This window comes from Hesperophylax consimilis, chromosome 13, assembly GCF_061612785.1.
Source record: "Hesperophylax consimilis isolate HC1 chromosome 13, BYU_Hcon_1.0, whole genome shotgun sequence".
Classification (NCBI taxonomy): domain Eukaryota; kingdom Metazoa; phylum Arthropoda; class Insecta; order Trichoptera; family Limnephilidae; genus Hesperophylax; species Hesperophylax consimilis.
Genome location: NC_142848.1, coordinates 11613988 through 11628101, shown reverse-complemented (window position 1 = coordinate 11628101; position 14114 = coordinate 11613988). Strand labels below are relative to the sequence as shown.

The 14114-nt window shown below is 31.1% G+C and overlaps 2 protein-coding genes across 2 annotated transcripts; both read left to right on the top strand.

The window, feature by feature from the left end:
- Positions 1-3251: 3251 nt before the first annotated feature.
- On the top strand, positions 3252-13274 carry LOC149418438 (uncharacterized). Its single transcript, XM_089638495.1, has 3 exons — positions 3252-3342; positions 12597-12859; positions 13055-13274. The coding sequence occupies exons 2-3, from the start codon at positions 12597-12599 to the stop codon at positions 13113-13115; spliced, it is 324 nt and encodes a 107-aa protein (XP_089494621.1). The 5' UTR covers positions 3252-3342; the 3' UTR covers positions 13116-13274.
- LOC149418439 (uncharacterized) lies at positions 3922-5073 on the top strand. Its single transcript, XM_089638494.1, has 2 exons — positions 3922-4203; positions 4951-5073. The coding sequence occupies exons 1-2, from the start codon at positions 3941-3943 to the stop codon at positions 5009-5011; spliced, it is 324 nt and encodes a 107-aa protein (XP_089494620.1). The 5' UTR covers positions 3922-3940; the 3' UTR covers positions 5012-5073.
- Positions 13275-14114: the final 840 nt, after the last annotated feature.

Genomic DNA, 14114 nt, shown 5'->3' with positions numbered 1-14114 from the left:
TTTAGTGAGTAAATCAGATGCAATGTTTGTTTTGGAAACATTGGTGAATCACTCAATAAGTTCCACAAAATTGTTTAACCTCACACGCTAATTTGTTCGTTTTGGTAACAGCTCATAACGTCTCATAGAAATTATTGTGTCTCCCTTACTTTCATGGTAAAAATACGATCTAAACTGTGTTAGAAAGAAAAAACACCACGCTTTATATATAAATATAGAATTTAACCACAGAAGAATTAAATTTACACCTCTATGGAACCAAAGATTCCGATCGTAATTTGAAAACAATTTATTGAACATTTTCGATAAATAATATATTATTTATGTAAAATGACAAAAAATTGAGGTGACAGTAATGTTTATAGTAAAATTGTCTAATAAAACGTTTCTTTTTTCTTTTCTTGAAGAAAATCTGAAACAGAAAAATCAGAAAAGGATACGGTCACATCTGGGACTCGAACCCAGGACCCTTGTCTTGCCGGGGCACCGGTGAAAAAATGAAGACAATGTTGGTAGTTCTTATTCGAAGTATGATACAGTTAAATGTGATCGAAGGGGATAGGGTCCCATTAGCTCAGTGGTAGAGCGGTGCCCCGGCAAGGCAAGGGTCCTGTGTTCGAGTCCTAGATGTGACCGAATCCTTTTCTGATTTTTCTGTTTCAGATTTTCGTTTAGAAATCTGAGGTATTACTCAATTAAGTTATTCCAAAAATTAAATGTTTATTTTTTCGCTATCAGCCATTTTAGTTCAGTGTTTAGACGAAAAAACGTGATGTGACCATTTAAAAATTTCTTTTTTTTTGCGTAAAAATTTTAATATTTTAAATATATAGGTTTATTTCTGATACTAAAATTAATTTTTAAACGTATTTTATCACCTTTCAAAAACAGTTTTTAGTTTTCGAATACGTTTAGAAATATTCCAATTATTTGGATTACCTTCTGACAGAACACTCCAGAGGTATGAGGGGTTAACTATTATAAATCATCAACGATCACGTGAATTAAGTAACGTAGGAGAATCATTACACACTGACATCACATCAGTAGCGCCTATTTAAAAATTTGAAAACAAATTACAATCAAATGTGGTGAAAACAATACCAACACAAGAACAGATGATGTCTAGTCAAACCCCAAAAACTTTTTTTTTAAATGTAATATTAGCTGATGTATACCTGGCGTTTCTAGGGGTTTATTTTCATAAGTTTGTAGAAAAATTTTGAGGTTGCGAATTCTAGTACTAATTCTGCGTTTATTTTAAGGTGGAAATAATAGTATTCTAAACAATTGAAAAGTTTACTTTTTAAGTTTTTGTTTCACTTGATCGTGCCATGTCTTCCTCGGACGTCACTGAACATTCATTAATTACTGTATACCACATTGTTACTATTAAAACATATACTGATTTATAAATGTGGAAAATCTAACTATACAATAATTGTAAATGTTCTCCAAAATGCCCTGGAAAGAATCTCAGACTTGTGATGTCCCGAAAGAAACCATTCATCTGTTCTGAATGCAATCACTAATGTTTTCCAAATTGACCCTGTTAATAAATTACATCTTTGCGATTTTTTCAAGGATAAAGAAACCATCCTGTCGCTTCGAATGCAATCAACAATGTTCTCAAAATTTGTTTTGACAGCATCGCCATTCCATTGTAAGAATATTATGTACTAAATACACAATTTGGCTGTCCTGAAACGAGAATCCTTCCCAGTTGGACAGACAAAGGTTCATTTTGTTTTGTATTGTTTTTAATTTATATATATAATTAAAAACAAAAAATTAAAAAACAATATATAAAAAAAAAATTTAAAAAGTAAAATTTTCCGAATTTAATTCGACTACGTGTATCCATAAAATGTATTCCAATTTAGAGATAATGCGTATAGTTTCGTCGGGCGTTCCCGACTCCTTCTATCATTCAAACCACTATCTAAATACTCCTAACACTAATAAGAAAAAAAAATTAAATTTCAGTAATATCGATCCAGTAGTTTTTGAGTACAAACAAAAAAAATATATATATAAACGGAAATATGTAATTCTGGTTGTGTTGTATTTTGTTTTGTTTCTTTCTCTCTCCTTTTCTATCCCCTGTATTTGTAATCGAGTATAATCTATTTTTACCAATGCATTAGTGAGTAAACCTTCTTGTAAATTCCTACCGTGACTTTGAGCTTATGTGTATATGTATATCCCAGTCTATTGCTTTATTCTTCTCGTTTGTTAGACTTAACCTCCATTTTTCTATGTTTGCACTGTTTTATATGTGAAAATTATATGCATAGCTTATTAATATCAAATATTATTAATTATATTATCAATGCCATCTTAGTAAGCATAACTTATTGTGAAGATGAGAAGCTACTGAAAATATGTTTTTGCACTGGGTGGGAATCGAAACCAAACCCTCCAAATTCCTAGTTCACGTACGTAAACAGTCAACGAACGTTCAACAATTTCATTTGTACAGTGTTGATTTATATTATATATGACAATGTATACACTCCACCTATTACACAAGCCCAACTACGATATTTGTTTGAGTATTAAAAACATATTCTTAAATTTTTGATTCTTCCGGCAACAGATAAACATTGCATAAACAAGTGACTACGTGTTTTAAAAAATGCAATATTTTAAGAATTCATAATTATTTTTATTGCGTTACAATAAAATGCATTTTGACGTGAAAACGTCTTTAAAATCTATGCCTGGTGTGGGGATGCCCCCAAATGAGCGACAGTTTCTGTAAGGATAATTTTAAACTAAAATCTAAAAATATACATAACGCTGTAGCCTCTGTCTCATTTTAAAGAGTAATGATAAAAGTTTGTACCAATACTATTCCGATATTTGTGATGACCTCGTACGTCGAGAACTGCACACGCATAAATTAAATCCAGAGTAAAATTTAAAGTAAATTTCTCAGAGACTAATTTTCTAATTTTCCGACCCAAGTGATGTTTTGAAGAGAAGTGTATATTTTAATAATTCAAGTTTTTATCTCAAAAAAACTTAACAAGTCACTAGATTGTGAATTTGTTATTTTAACATTTCACGAACCACCATTGCAAAGAAAAATAAAACCTTACTGGAAAACTCAGAAAAGGAGTAAAGAGTTTCTGGTTTTACAAGGACCAGTATTTAGAGGAGCACTTCCCATTTTAAGCGATATAGCAGTCTCGCTCGCGTATGGGAATATAAAAGCAGAGGAAATTAGTGACCATCATTAATATCCTATTAGATTTCTTTGAAGCACTTTCAAGTGACATCAAGTAACACAATTAATAATTTTGTTTGTGGTCGATCAGCAATAATATCAAAACAAAAGTGAGTGATTTAATAATTTTAAAATACTCTTTACAAATGTTATCCCTCTTTCTAATTAGATGTTTTAATTTTAAAACTGCATTCATCTCATGAACTTAAGAGTTTATCAAGTATATTTATAAGATTTTAATTTAAGAAAGAGTATGTTTGTTCCGTTAAACAATCAAATCAAAAACATTTATTAATCCTGAAATAAAACGTTCATATCGTCTGTTTGATGCGTTTAATTCGTATTATTATGTTGTAGATTCGTTGTCACACTATTGTTTTAAATAAATTAAAATAAAGTTATTTTAAATAGAACACTGTCTTTAAAAGGCATTTTTTATTGCGTACACAATTTATTCTGTTCTTGTCTTATCCTCTAAGATTCTAACGTAAAAGGGCGAATAGTTTGTCAATAAAGAATATAAATTTTATAAAAGGAACTAAAAAAACAAATGAGCGCGTATATTTGAATTTCAAATTTTAAAACGATTATATAGTGTACACCCACGCAGTGAAAAAGTTTTAATATGAAATTGTTTAACCGACAAATCAAATTTGGAAAATTTGTGTTCTGCTGTTTTATTTTGAAATTCACATATTTATTCCCCAGATGAAGCTCGCAATCCTCGCCACCTTCCTGTTGATCGCAGCGGTCTCTGCCCTTCCCGTCGTGGAGGTGAAAGAGGGAGAAAGCCAGCAGCTGGTACAGGGTGAGGGTGAGGGTGCAGTGGGAGTGCCATCTCCTACGGGGCAGGCAGAGGGAGAGCTGCAGCAGGCAGGAGGGGACGACCTGAAGACTGACGCCACCTTCTGGGGCGGTTGGGGCGGCTACAGGAGCTATGGGTACGGGGGATGGGGTGGATATTACAACCCGTAAGTATCAATTACAGTTATCTTTCAATTACTTTCATATACTAAGTTCTGTGTATAATTTCAGTTTTAAAATAAGCATGATTGAATCTTTAAAAAAAGCACTTGTGAGGAATGGCTGATAGGCCTCTTTTAAACTAAACTTAAATTTGGATTGGAGGCTCAAATACCCATCCAAACTGAATAACTATTTTTTAGTCAAAAGGTGTTGTGAATATATTATTTGTGTTTAAAATTATAAAATATAGGCTTTATATAATTTGGCCAAAGAAACATCACTATCTCAATGACCATTGTTTATTAAAACTTTTTTCATGGAGGTATTATAATATTTAGAAAAAAATATGCGAATAAGTGAAAATAAACAGGATGATTTCACATTTGAAAAAAAAATTTTTACTGAACCATAAAAACGGCCACCATATTGTACCGGAAACAAATTTACTCGACGAAATGCAAAACGAATTCAAAACAGTTATCTTTACTGCTCGTATGAAATAAAAGCGAAAAATGATTTTTTTTCTATTTTCAATTCAACGGTAGAAAATTCATTTACACTGGACCAAAATATCCAAATAATAACTGTCAAAAACTAAAAAAAACTTGTAGCAGTTACTTTGCTAATGTTATATGGAAGATTATTTAACTATAAAAATATGAACTGTATTTTCTTCGTCGTATTGTTTTTGATATATTCAACTATTTTATTTATATATTATTATAACGAATTCATTTCTCCATTGTTTTCAGTTACTACACCACCCACTACTACAGAAGCTACCCCACCTATTACTACAGATATTATTGGTAGATGAGTTATTTCTTCAGATATCAACAATAATTTGAATAAATTCGAAAAACGAAAAAAAAAAATTGCTAAAACGAAAAAAACCTAGGTTAGGTACCTACTGAAAAACCTTTATTTATTTATTTAAAAGTAATTAAAATTTTATAGATTTTTTCGAGATCGAAAGAAATTGATCTCGTCTAAATAGTTTTATTCGAGTTGCACGAACGAAATCAATTTATTTTTGTTAATGATTTAAAGTTGTTGCAACTTTATTATTATTAGACTAGCTTTTCGAAATGTAATGTAAACAGTAACCTTACTCGTTCTCTTCTCTCGTTGAAGATCAATTGTGCAAAATGTCATCAGTCTCAGAATAAAATTGTAGATTTGTATCAAAATTAAATTAACGCCCCCCGCTCGATGTCTGCCCGAATGAATTCCGCCCGCCCGTCCGATGTCTGCCCGACTGAATTTCGCCCGCCCGTTTGATGTCTGCCCGACTGACGCCCGCCCTATGTCTGCCTGACTGAATTCCGCCCGCCCGTCCGATGTCTGCCCGACTGAAGTCCGCCCGCCCGCCATAGATATTCTTATTTATATAAGTGGAAGAAAGGTTGCGTTAAAGTGTGGTTAAAATTTAATAATGAGGTGAAATGTAATATATGATGTAATTAGTATTTGATGACCACAATAACCGAAATATTGTGCAATATTCATATTAATCTTGTAGAATTGTCCATCGATACCTGCTAAATATTTAAAATATTATTTCAATAAATCTATCTATTAACAATAATTGTTTTCTTTACTACACTGCAAACAAATTAGTTAGTTGCAAAAACTTTTTCCAAACTATGCCATATGATTAGTAGATATTATTCCAATATACAGGGTGTCCGAGGGTAAAGGGGTAACTTCGGGGGGGTGATTCTACGAGTATATGATTTTAAAAGAAAAAAGATAAATAACTTTTTTCAAAAGTTTTTAGGTAAAAAAGTTGAATTGTTTGTATGGGAAAATAAATATTCTTCTATAGAAAAACTTTGGAATTTATAAAAAAGTTACTTGTCTTTTTTACTTCTACCATCATTTAGAATCACCTCCCGAAGTTTGCGCACTTTACACCCGGACCCTGTAATGATTAATGTTACGAACAATAAAGCAAGGAATAATTTTCGTAACGCAATTTTATGAAATCTCTCACGCCCGAATTGTATTCGGATTTTTTTCATATCACGTTAAATTACAGGCTTTAAGCAATAACATACATCCATAATGAAAGCGAAAATTATGAAAACATTTAATATAATTTGAAATAGAGCAAAAACCTCTCGACAAATGCTTTAATTGAAATTAATGATACACTGTGATTTTTTTCATCCCTATAACATATTAAATAACAGAACAAAACATGTTTTTAATAATTTTCGGAGTTTAATTTGTATATTTTTTCTGTTGAGGGAATTTCATATAGTTACCGTTTCGGCATTACAAATATACAGATAATTTCTTAAAAAATAACATTTGGAATAAAAAAAAAAACTCGAAAAGTTGAAGAGGAATATTTTATATATCGGAATGCGGGGGCTTAACATCTTATCCGACTTCATTAGGGAAATATAAAAATGTTTAGTATAAGGTATTTAGAAATTAGTACAAAGAAGTCAATTGAAAATATGTTCATGTTTGGATGGCAGATGAATTTAAGGTGTTTTAGCGATTTACGGTGTAAAACTTTGATTAAATCTGAGTATTATTATCTGAATAACTGTACAGTCATTGTAGGATTGTTGCAAACGGAAGTGGCGCCCTCTTTTATTTTCAAAAAGAACCGTAGAAGTTTTCAAACCGCGGCAGCGGGTTATTATCTGCTAGTTATAATGATGCAATATATAAATATATATATATTGCGCAATGGAAATATACGTTTACTGTTCGTAAGGAGAGGTGGTGAAGACAAATAATAAAATGATGTTGACAGACCAAATTTTTTATTTGTTTGAAATGCATGCAGGTACGGCAAATTAAATAAATAAATAAGTTTTTATATGTAGGAACAATATTTACTAAAATACTAAAATACGTGTGCATTTTCCTTATTTAAATGAGAGACCGAATTTGTTTATTTTGTTCTATTAAAATGTGGGAACTACAAGCCAAAATAAATGCTTTATCACGTTGTTTTTTTTTTAAATATTATTTACTCTTTATTTTAACAGACAGGTAATAAATCTTTAGTACAGACACAAACAAAAAAAATGTTCAATATTATTTAATGGTGCAATATCATACATAAATCCAAAATATGACTAGGTAGCTGCGGGTGACTTTGAAAAATATTTATTCTTTCAAACTCACGCGACCTTACATGTTATTTTTTTAGATAGACAAACATTCCTAGGTTACTGATTTCCTCCTGCTACCATCATTAGAAATAGAATACCTTGCTTGTGCAATATTGGAGGACATGTCTAGAAGACTAACCAATGCTTTGAACTACTAAGACATTTATGACCGGACTGGAGCGATTGGTTTGACATCAGAAAAAGTTCGGTCGCATCTAGAAATTGAACCCAGGACCTTAGCCTTTATTTCATCCTGGACGTGTAAAAATTTCAACAGATGTCGCATATTAAAAATAAAAAGCGGATATATTTTCCAAAGATACTAGTTAAATTGCATTTAAATATCAGCAGCAAAAAAAAATCCATTATAATATGAAGATTATCTTGACAGTTCTTAGTCGAAATGTGGTATCACTTTTATTCTTCTAAACACAAATAGACATATGTACCCATATAACTTCTCCGCTTCTACTATTTTGTTTTGTTGAATCTTTCAAATTCAATTATATGTGTGAGGATTCATTTTTGCCATTATGTTTACATTCTTCTTTATTGTATTAATTTTTAAGTGTTTACTCTGATACAAAATGCTTGTATTTATTCTTTTTAAAAGAAAAGTCCACTAGGGCGTGTAATAAATAAATAAATAAATCTTCAATGTATTGATTTTTTTTTTATTTATAATAAAATTTTTGTTACATACATATAAATATATATAAATTTTATATTAAGTAAAAAAGAAAGAACTATATTTTTTTTCCTTATATGTAATATAAGATGAAATTTTTTTTTAAATTATTCAACTAAACAAAAAATATAATACAATAGTATGCATATGTGTATAATATAAAAAAAAACACATAGGCATCGCCAGTCCGTGTGTATACTTATGTTTTATTATGCAATTAAGATTATAAATTATAACAAATATATAAATTATGTTTTAAAATATTTATAAAACAAATAATTCCGTATTTACAAAATTAAATTTATAAAAAAAAGTTAAATAAAAATTAAGAATTTGTAAAGTTACAGCAGGTAGGATTTTATAGCAGCTAAGTATTTGTGTCATTGGTAACTATCCAAGTCTTTTTTACATTTTTGTATACGCTGTAAAACGATATATTTTTACATCTTATTCTTGATGACTTGACCATTGACCAGGTCAATGCCTGTTGTTTGATTAATAGCAATTTTCAATTGTAATTGCTTATAGTAATCACATGTAATGTATAGGCATGCATTTAGGTTGAATAAATGATGATATAATGACAGGCATATAGAATGACTTTTCAAGATTCACGAGTATGTGAACAAGTCTGTGCTCAATAAATAAATGCTTGAAAAAAAAGTTTTATTTTATACTAAAAAGAAATTGTTTTCCATAACTGGCTTTGAAAATATAGGCTAATTTATTTCTTCATATTTTAACTTTTTCGTACAATCAAGAAGGAAAAAAATAAGGAAAAAATTCCACTATGTGTCTAAAAACAAAAAAAAATTGTGTGGCGATTTTATTTATCATTTTCACCCATAGACATGGGAAACCAGTTTCACTAATCCAAAATTGCTAATAAACACATAAAATAAGAAGTTCAGCTTCTTGCCGCCAGTTGCCGCCACTTGCCGCCAATAAAGAACAAATTTCACTAAGTTGTAGATTAGAATCCAACCTTTGTTACGATCGTCATCTTCTTATTGAAAATCACAATGAAATATCAGTTCAATTCCCGTCGTTGGAATTTATTCTTTGTCGGGATATTTTTAAATTTGTATGAGCATTTCAGGCGAACCATTATTGCTTGTCCTTGTAATAATTTGTTATTCTTTGTGCTAGGCGTAAAAACCTTGTCTTATAAACATTAGTCCATCATTAATTTGTTTTAAATTAATAATGTATTATTATTTATATTATTGATTCTCGTCTATATGCGTCCATTTTTATGGTACAAATGAAGATAATGGTTCCATGATAACTCAACACAGTGACAATTCAACACACTTTTAAAAAGAGATATGAAGTCATTAGAAACGATTAAAAATTTTTTTAACCTAACATAACCTACTTAACCCAGTTAATAAAGTTTTTGTTTCATCACTTTCCATGACTTTATATAACTTTTTAAAGATGTGATGATTTATCCGGACACCGAAGATAATCAGCATTATAACTTCCATGTAATGAGAATATCTAAATATGAAACACTTACAGATGTTTGCATACATTGAATACAAATAGAATTTTAGAGATGTCAATAAAAATAGGGTTAATTTTCAAAATTTTCAATACGCTTTGTGTACTGATGAAGGAAGCTTTGGTTCTGGAATAGATCATTTTAATAAATATTGGCGTTTTTTTTCTTCCGATTTATGTCCGTGTTAAATCTTCCTCACAGGAAAAACTAAACCCTTCTACACACTTTTCCACAAATGATCATCTGGTCAATCCATATTATCCAAGTGCATTATATAAGTATAATAAATACAAAACAATACAAGATCAATAACACGTCAACTCACCAAAGATCAAATGGGAAAATAAATCACCGACTCCAGATATTTTCATATCAGAGGGTTCGGCTCGGTAGAACTCCTAACTGGACCTATAAATCCTACTGATCCCTCGATATAAATATTTAAAAAACTTTCATAATCCTACGTGTATATAATATGACAGATTTATGCATTTTTATATATAAATTCCTTGATTGATCTATACGCCTAAATTTTGAATAAGAGAGCTATGTACAATGCCAGTAGCCGAAATAACAAATGGTAATATTTTTATCGTCTAAATATGCCAAATTCTAATTATCTCACTTCCTAAATCTGTGTATTTTCTTATTTTTTCACTAACAGATTTTTGAATATTATTTTATTATAATTTTAATATTGTAAGATTATTATTTTCATTGAATTTGAATAACAAGTGTTTATTTTTTTAGACTGAATTAAATCCTTGGTAGACATATACAATTAACCTAAAATGCGATGGTGGACTCGTCGGCAACTAGCTTTGAGAGTTGACTTAGCAGAAAAGGAATGTTAGTACCAACAGATCACTCCGTTAATAACATACTAACAGATTAGTCACACGCAGAGCTAGGTCATCATACCATGATGATTGTGCAGTTTTCACTACTGCGAAAGATTTGATGAAGTTAAGACGTCAAACATTATTTGAACATATATTAGCAGGTGGTATTCTTATGATTTACGCGCGAATTTCTAAAACAATAAATTTAGGTAAACATAGGACGGGTTGTTTCAGAGAATTTTAACAATTCTTTGAAAGTTCTGTTATTTTTTCAGTTTTTTAAGTAACTTGCATATGATGATATAATAACAGAATTTGAATAGGACATTCATAGAACTCGTTGAAATTTGATGAATTTTTCAAATTCTATGAAACAACCCATCCTAAGTAATGACTTTAGGAAGCAGGGGGAAAACTGAAATGTATTAAAAATATAATTTACAAGAGGCGTAGAATCTAATTTTTTTATCATATTGGGAACGGTATTGTTTATTGTTTCCTTACATTGTATTTTTTTACGTTAGAATTATTAACTTCACCAAGACAAGCCTGTGTTGAGGTCAATAATTTTACAAAATAATAAAAATAACACAAAGATTATATATTGAGAAAACAATATTGTTACATTAAGGCGATGCACTACGTAGTAATACAAAATCATTTTAGTTTGAAAATTTGTTCGCCTAGAAATGTTTCAGATGGTTTAATTAAATACTGCGAGTAGAATACATCTTGGCCTTTGAAATAATCGAGTATTTTTTAGTTAATTATTTTTATAAGCCAAGAAAAAATAATGTATAAGGCCTATGAAAACTGCTTTAAAGTTCAAAACCTCCTACTTACGAACCCATTTTCGGTTATGATTTTATTGTATAATGTGGAAAATTAAGTTATATATAAAATGATAGAAAAAAAATTAATGTTTATGCCTGAACATCCACAAAATAAAATAAAAGGCACTTTTTGGCCATGTTTTTTTCTTGCATATATGAAAACAGGCGGATGGTGTTGCGGGAATTTAAACCTCATCGCCATCTACGTAAGAGGTGTTATTGATGGCGGCTGGATTTAAAATTGTTTCTAGGAATTGGGTACCTACATGTTACATATAGGGCTAATTCCAGCCAATTCATTACAGTATTATATGGTAAACATGTCGGGTGAACATGATATACAATGATATTTGATTGTAAAAAAAATAAAATAATGTTATGTTTAAAAGTATGCGGAGAAAACTGCAACTATTAAAGACGATATAAAATATTGCTAATTTATTAAAAATCCGGTCAAATTATTCGTATTCCTGTAAAAAACGGGACTGCAGGACTTACTCGAATGAATTGACAGATTTCCCAACAAACTATTAATTTAATGCGAATGTAATATGAAAATGTCGGAACACATGCATAAACATTTTAATATTGTTGCATTTCGTCATTATATTTTTCAGGAAAAGCGTAGCTGCATGAACACGGGTTCCGATATATTCTGAACGAACTAGTATTTCATTTTCATTTTAAGACATTTTCGATTAAATCTAACCCCTTTGAATTAAAAAAATTGACGTGTGTATATTAAATATTATGAGGTTTTCCCGTCAAGCCCGGGCTTAGGACGACATTTTCCTTGTTATTTTAGGGGCACGCACGACCAGGCTGTGACGTTAGAAAAATGTGTACGTTGAATCATCAAGGACCTCTTGTTAGAGGAGCTTCTCCCAGTATTACGTAGCAGCCGTCTCGCTCGTGGATCAGAATATAAAAGTGGCGAAAATTGTTAACAAGTATCAATATCCCATTAGAAGTTGCCAGGATCAGTTCGGTACTATATTTCCAATTTGTTGGAGATTTACTAGCACTAGAAAAAGGTGAGCTTATTTCAATCAACATATATTTTTAAAAAAACCAGTTCAAAAATTCAAATTCAAAGCTCGCTATCCCATAAAATAATATTTTCTCTTAGATTTGCGGTATAATAAGTTAAAAATTGCGAATGGAATCTAAAAGTCACATATCAAGTTCGTTATTTATTGGATAATCATTAATTATTATTATATTACCGAATATTCATTTCAGAAAAAAAACCTATATTTCATAGTCGTCAAATAATGCTTATATTTTTATACAAAATATTGTGGCTGTTATTTTATCAATCAGCCTTTTTTATTGGCCGATGATCTCGGAAAAAATAATTAATTTATATTTTGTTAAATTTCATTCGCCAGATGAAGCTCGCAATCCTCGCCACCTTCCTGTTGATCGCAGCGGTCTCTGCCCTCCCCGTCGTGGAGGTGAAAGAGGAAGAGAGCAAGCAGCTAGTACAGACCGAGGGTGAGGGTGCAGTGGGAGTGCCATCTCCTCCAGGGCAGGCAGAGGGAGAGCTGCAGCAGGCAGGAGGGGATGACCTGAAAACTGACGCCACCTTCTGGGGCGGTTGGGGCGGATACAGGAGCTACGGATACGGGGGATGGGGCGGATATTACAACCCGTAAGTACCTGTTTAACCTGATGTATTCTATTTGTGGATCAAAATTTACCAAAATCCCTCTAAGCATACCAAAACAAAGTAATTATTCCCATTTTCCCTCAAATATGTAACATTCTGATTCATCCTAACTTGGAGCGTTTGAGAGAAAAATCTATTTGAAATTCCAAATAATATTGATTATTTATATTGTTTCAGTTACTACACCACCCATTACTATCGCAGCTACCCTACCTACTACTACAACAACTACTGGTGAAGAAAATGGATAAAAACCGAAGAAGATAAATTTAAGAGACCATTTTAATGATTTCGATTCCTCTTCACCGTATCTTGGCGTTACCAGAAACCCAATCATTACTTTAGGTGCTAGTTGCAGGGGTTTCAATTAAAGCATTTGGATTTTTCATATGTTAATAGATATGTTTAAAAAATTACTGAATGTCGACTGCCAACTAAACTATTTTAAGTTTATTATAATCTGTTTAATATGGTTTATTGTGAAAAGAATACTTACAAAATGTGATCAAAAGTAAATATATTAAAAAAAAAAAAAAAATTCTTTGTTCATGTCACATTTTGTATTTAACAAACTTCTATTGGTGTATCTCAGCAGTGTTTGAGACTTTTTCAAAGAGACCCTTCTGAAGCTATTGTAATGAGCGACAATTTCAATATCTATAAAATTATTTTATGCTTCTATTTTTTACTGAAAGAAAGGCTAAATGAAATAACCTGACAATAATTTGACTACCAGTAGACTAGTGGAGAATTGAACCAGTTACGTCAAATGAGTGTAATAATTTAATAAATTGTTATTCTTTCACGAGTAAGAACGATCTTATTATCCACCTATCCATGTGAAAATCGTTCAAGTTCAACCCAATATATGGCAATATGACATCCTGTAGTTACGACATATTGAAGGAAGTGGGTGATTCGTGGAAGGACTATCACGAATGAGCAGTTTTGAAAAGTCAACAACGTTAAGGTTACATGAATGTAGTGAGTGAAGAGAGGATGGATTGAGGTGTTCCGGGAGAGTATAGTAGATGCCAGTGGGTGGAATAACAAGTCACGGGGGTTTAGAACGTTCTAATAGAATGCTTAAAAACATCTGGACGATAGGCTTCACTGACGACGATTTTATATCGGTTTCCTGAGTTTATCCATTCTAAGAGCTTCGTTAGACTGCCGTCGTTCATAAATAAGCTAGTAACTTTGCAAAACAAACCACATTACACAAAAAATGTGCGTA

What these genes read in the sequence shown, in the direction of transcription:
- LOC149418439 (XM_089638494.1), top strand. Translation starts at nt 3,941, where the DNA reads ATGAAGCTCGCAATCCTCGCCACCTTCCTGTTGATCGCAGCGGTCTCT. An exon ending in TGGGGTGGATATTACAACCC is followed by an intron (nt 4,204 to 4,950) that starts GTAAGTATCAAT and finishes CATTGTTTTCAG; the next exon opens with TTACTACACCACCCACTACT.
- LOC149418438 (XM_089638495.1), top strand. Translation starts at nt 12,597, where the DNA reads ATGAAGCTCGCAATCCTCGCCACCTTCCTGTTGATCGCAGCGGTCTCT. An exon ending in TGGGGCGGATATTACAACCC is followed by an intron (nt 12,860 to 13,054) that starts GTAAGTACCTGT and finishes ATATTGTTTCAG; the next exon opens with TTACTACACCACCCATTACT.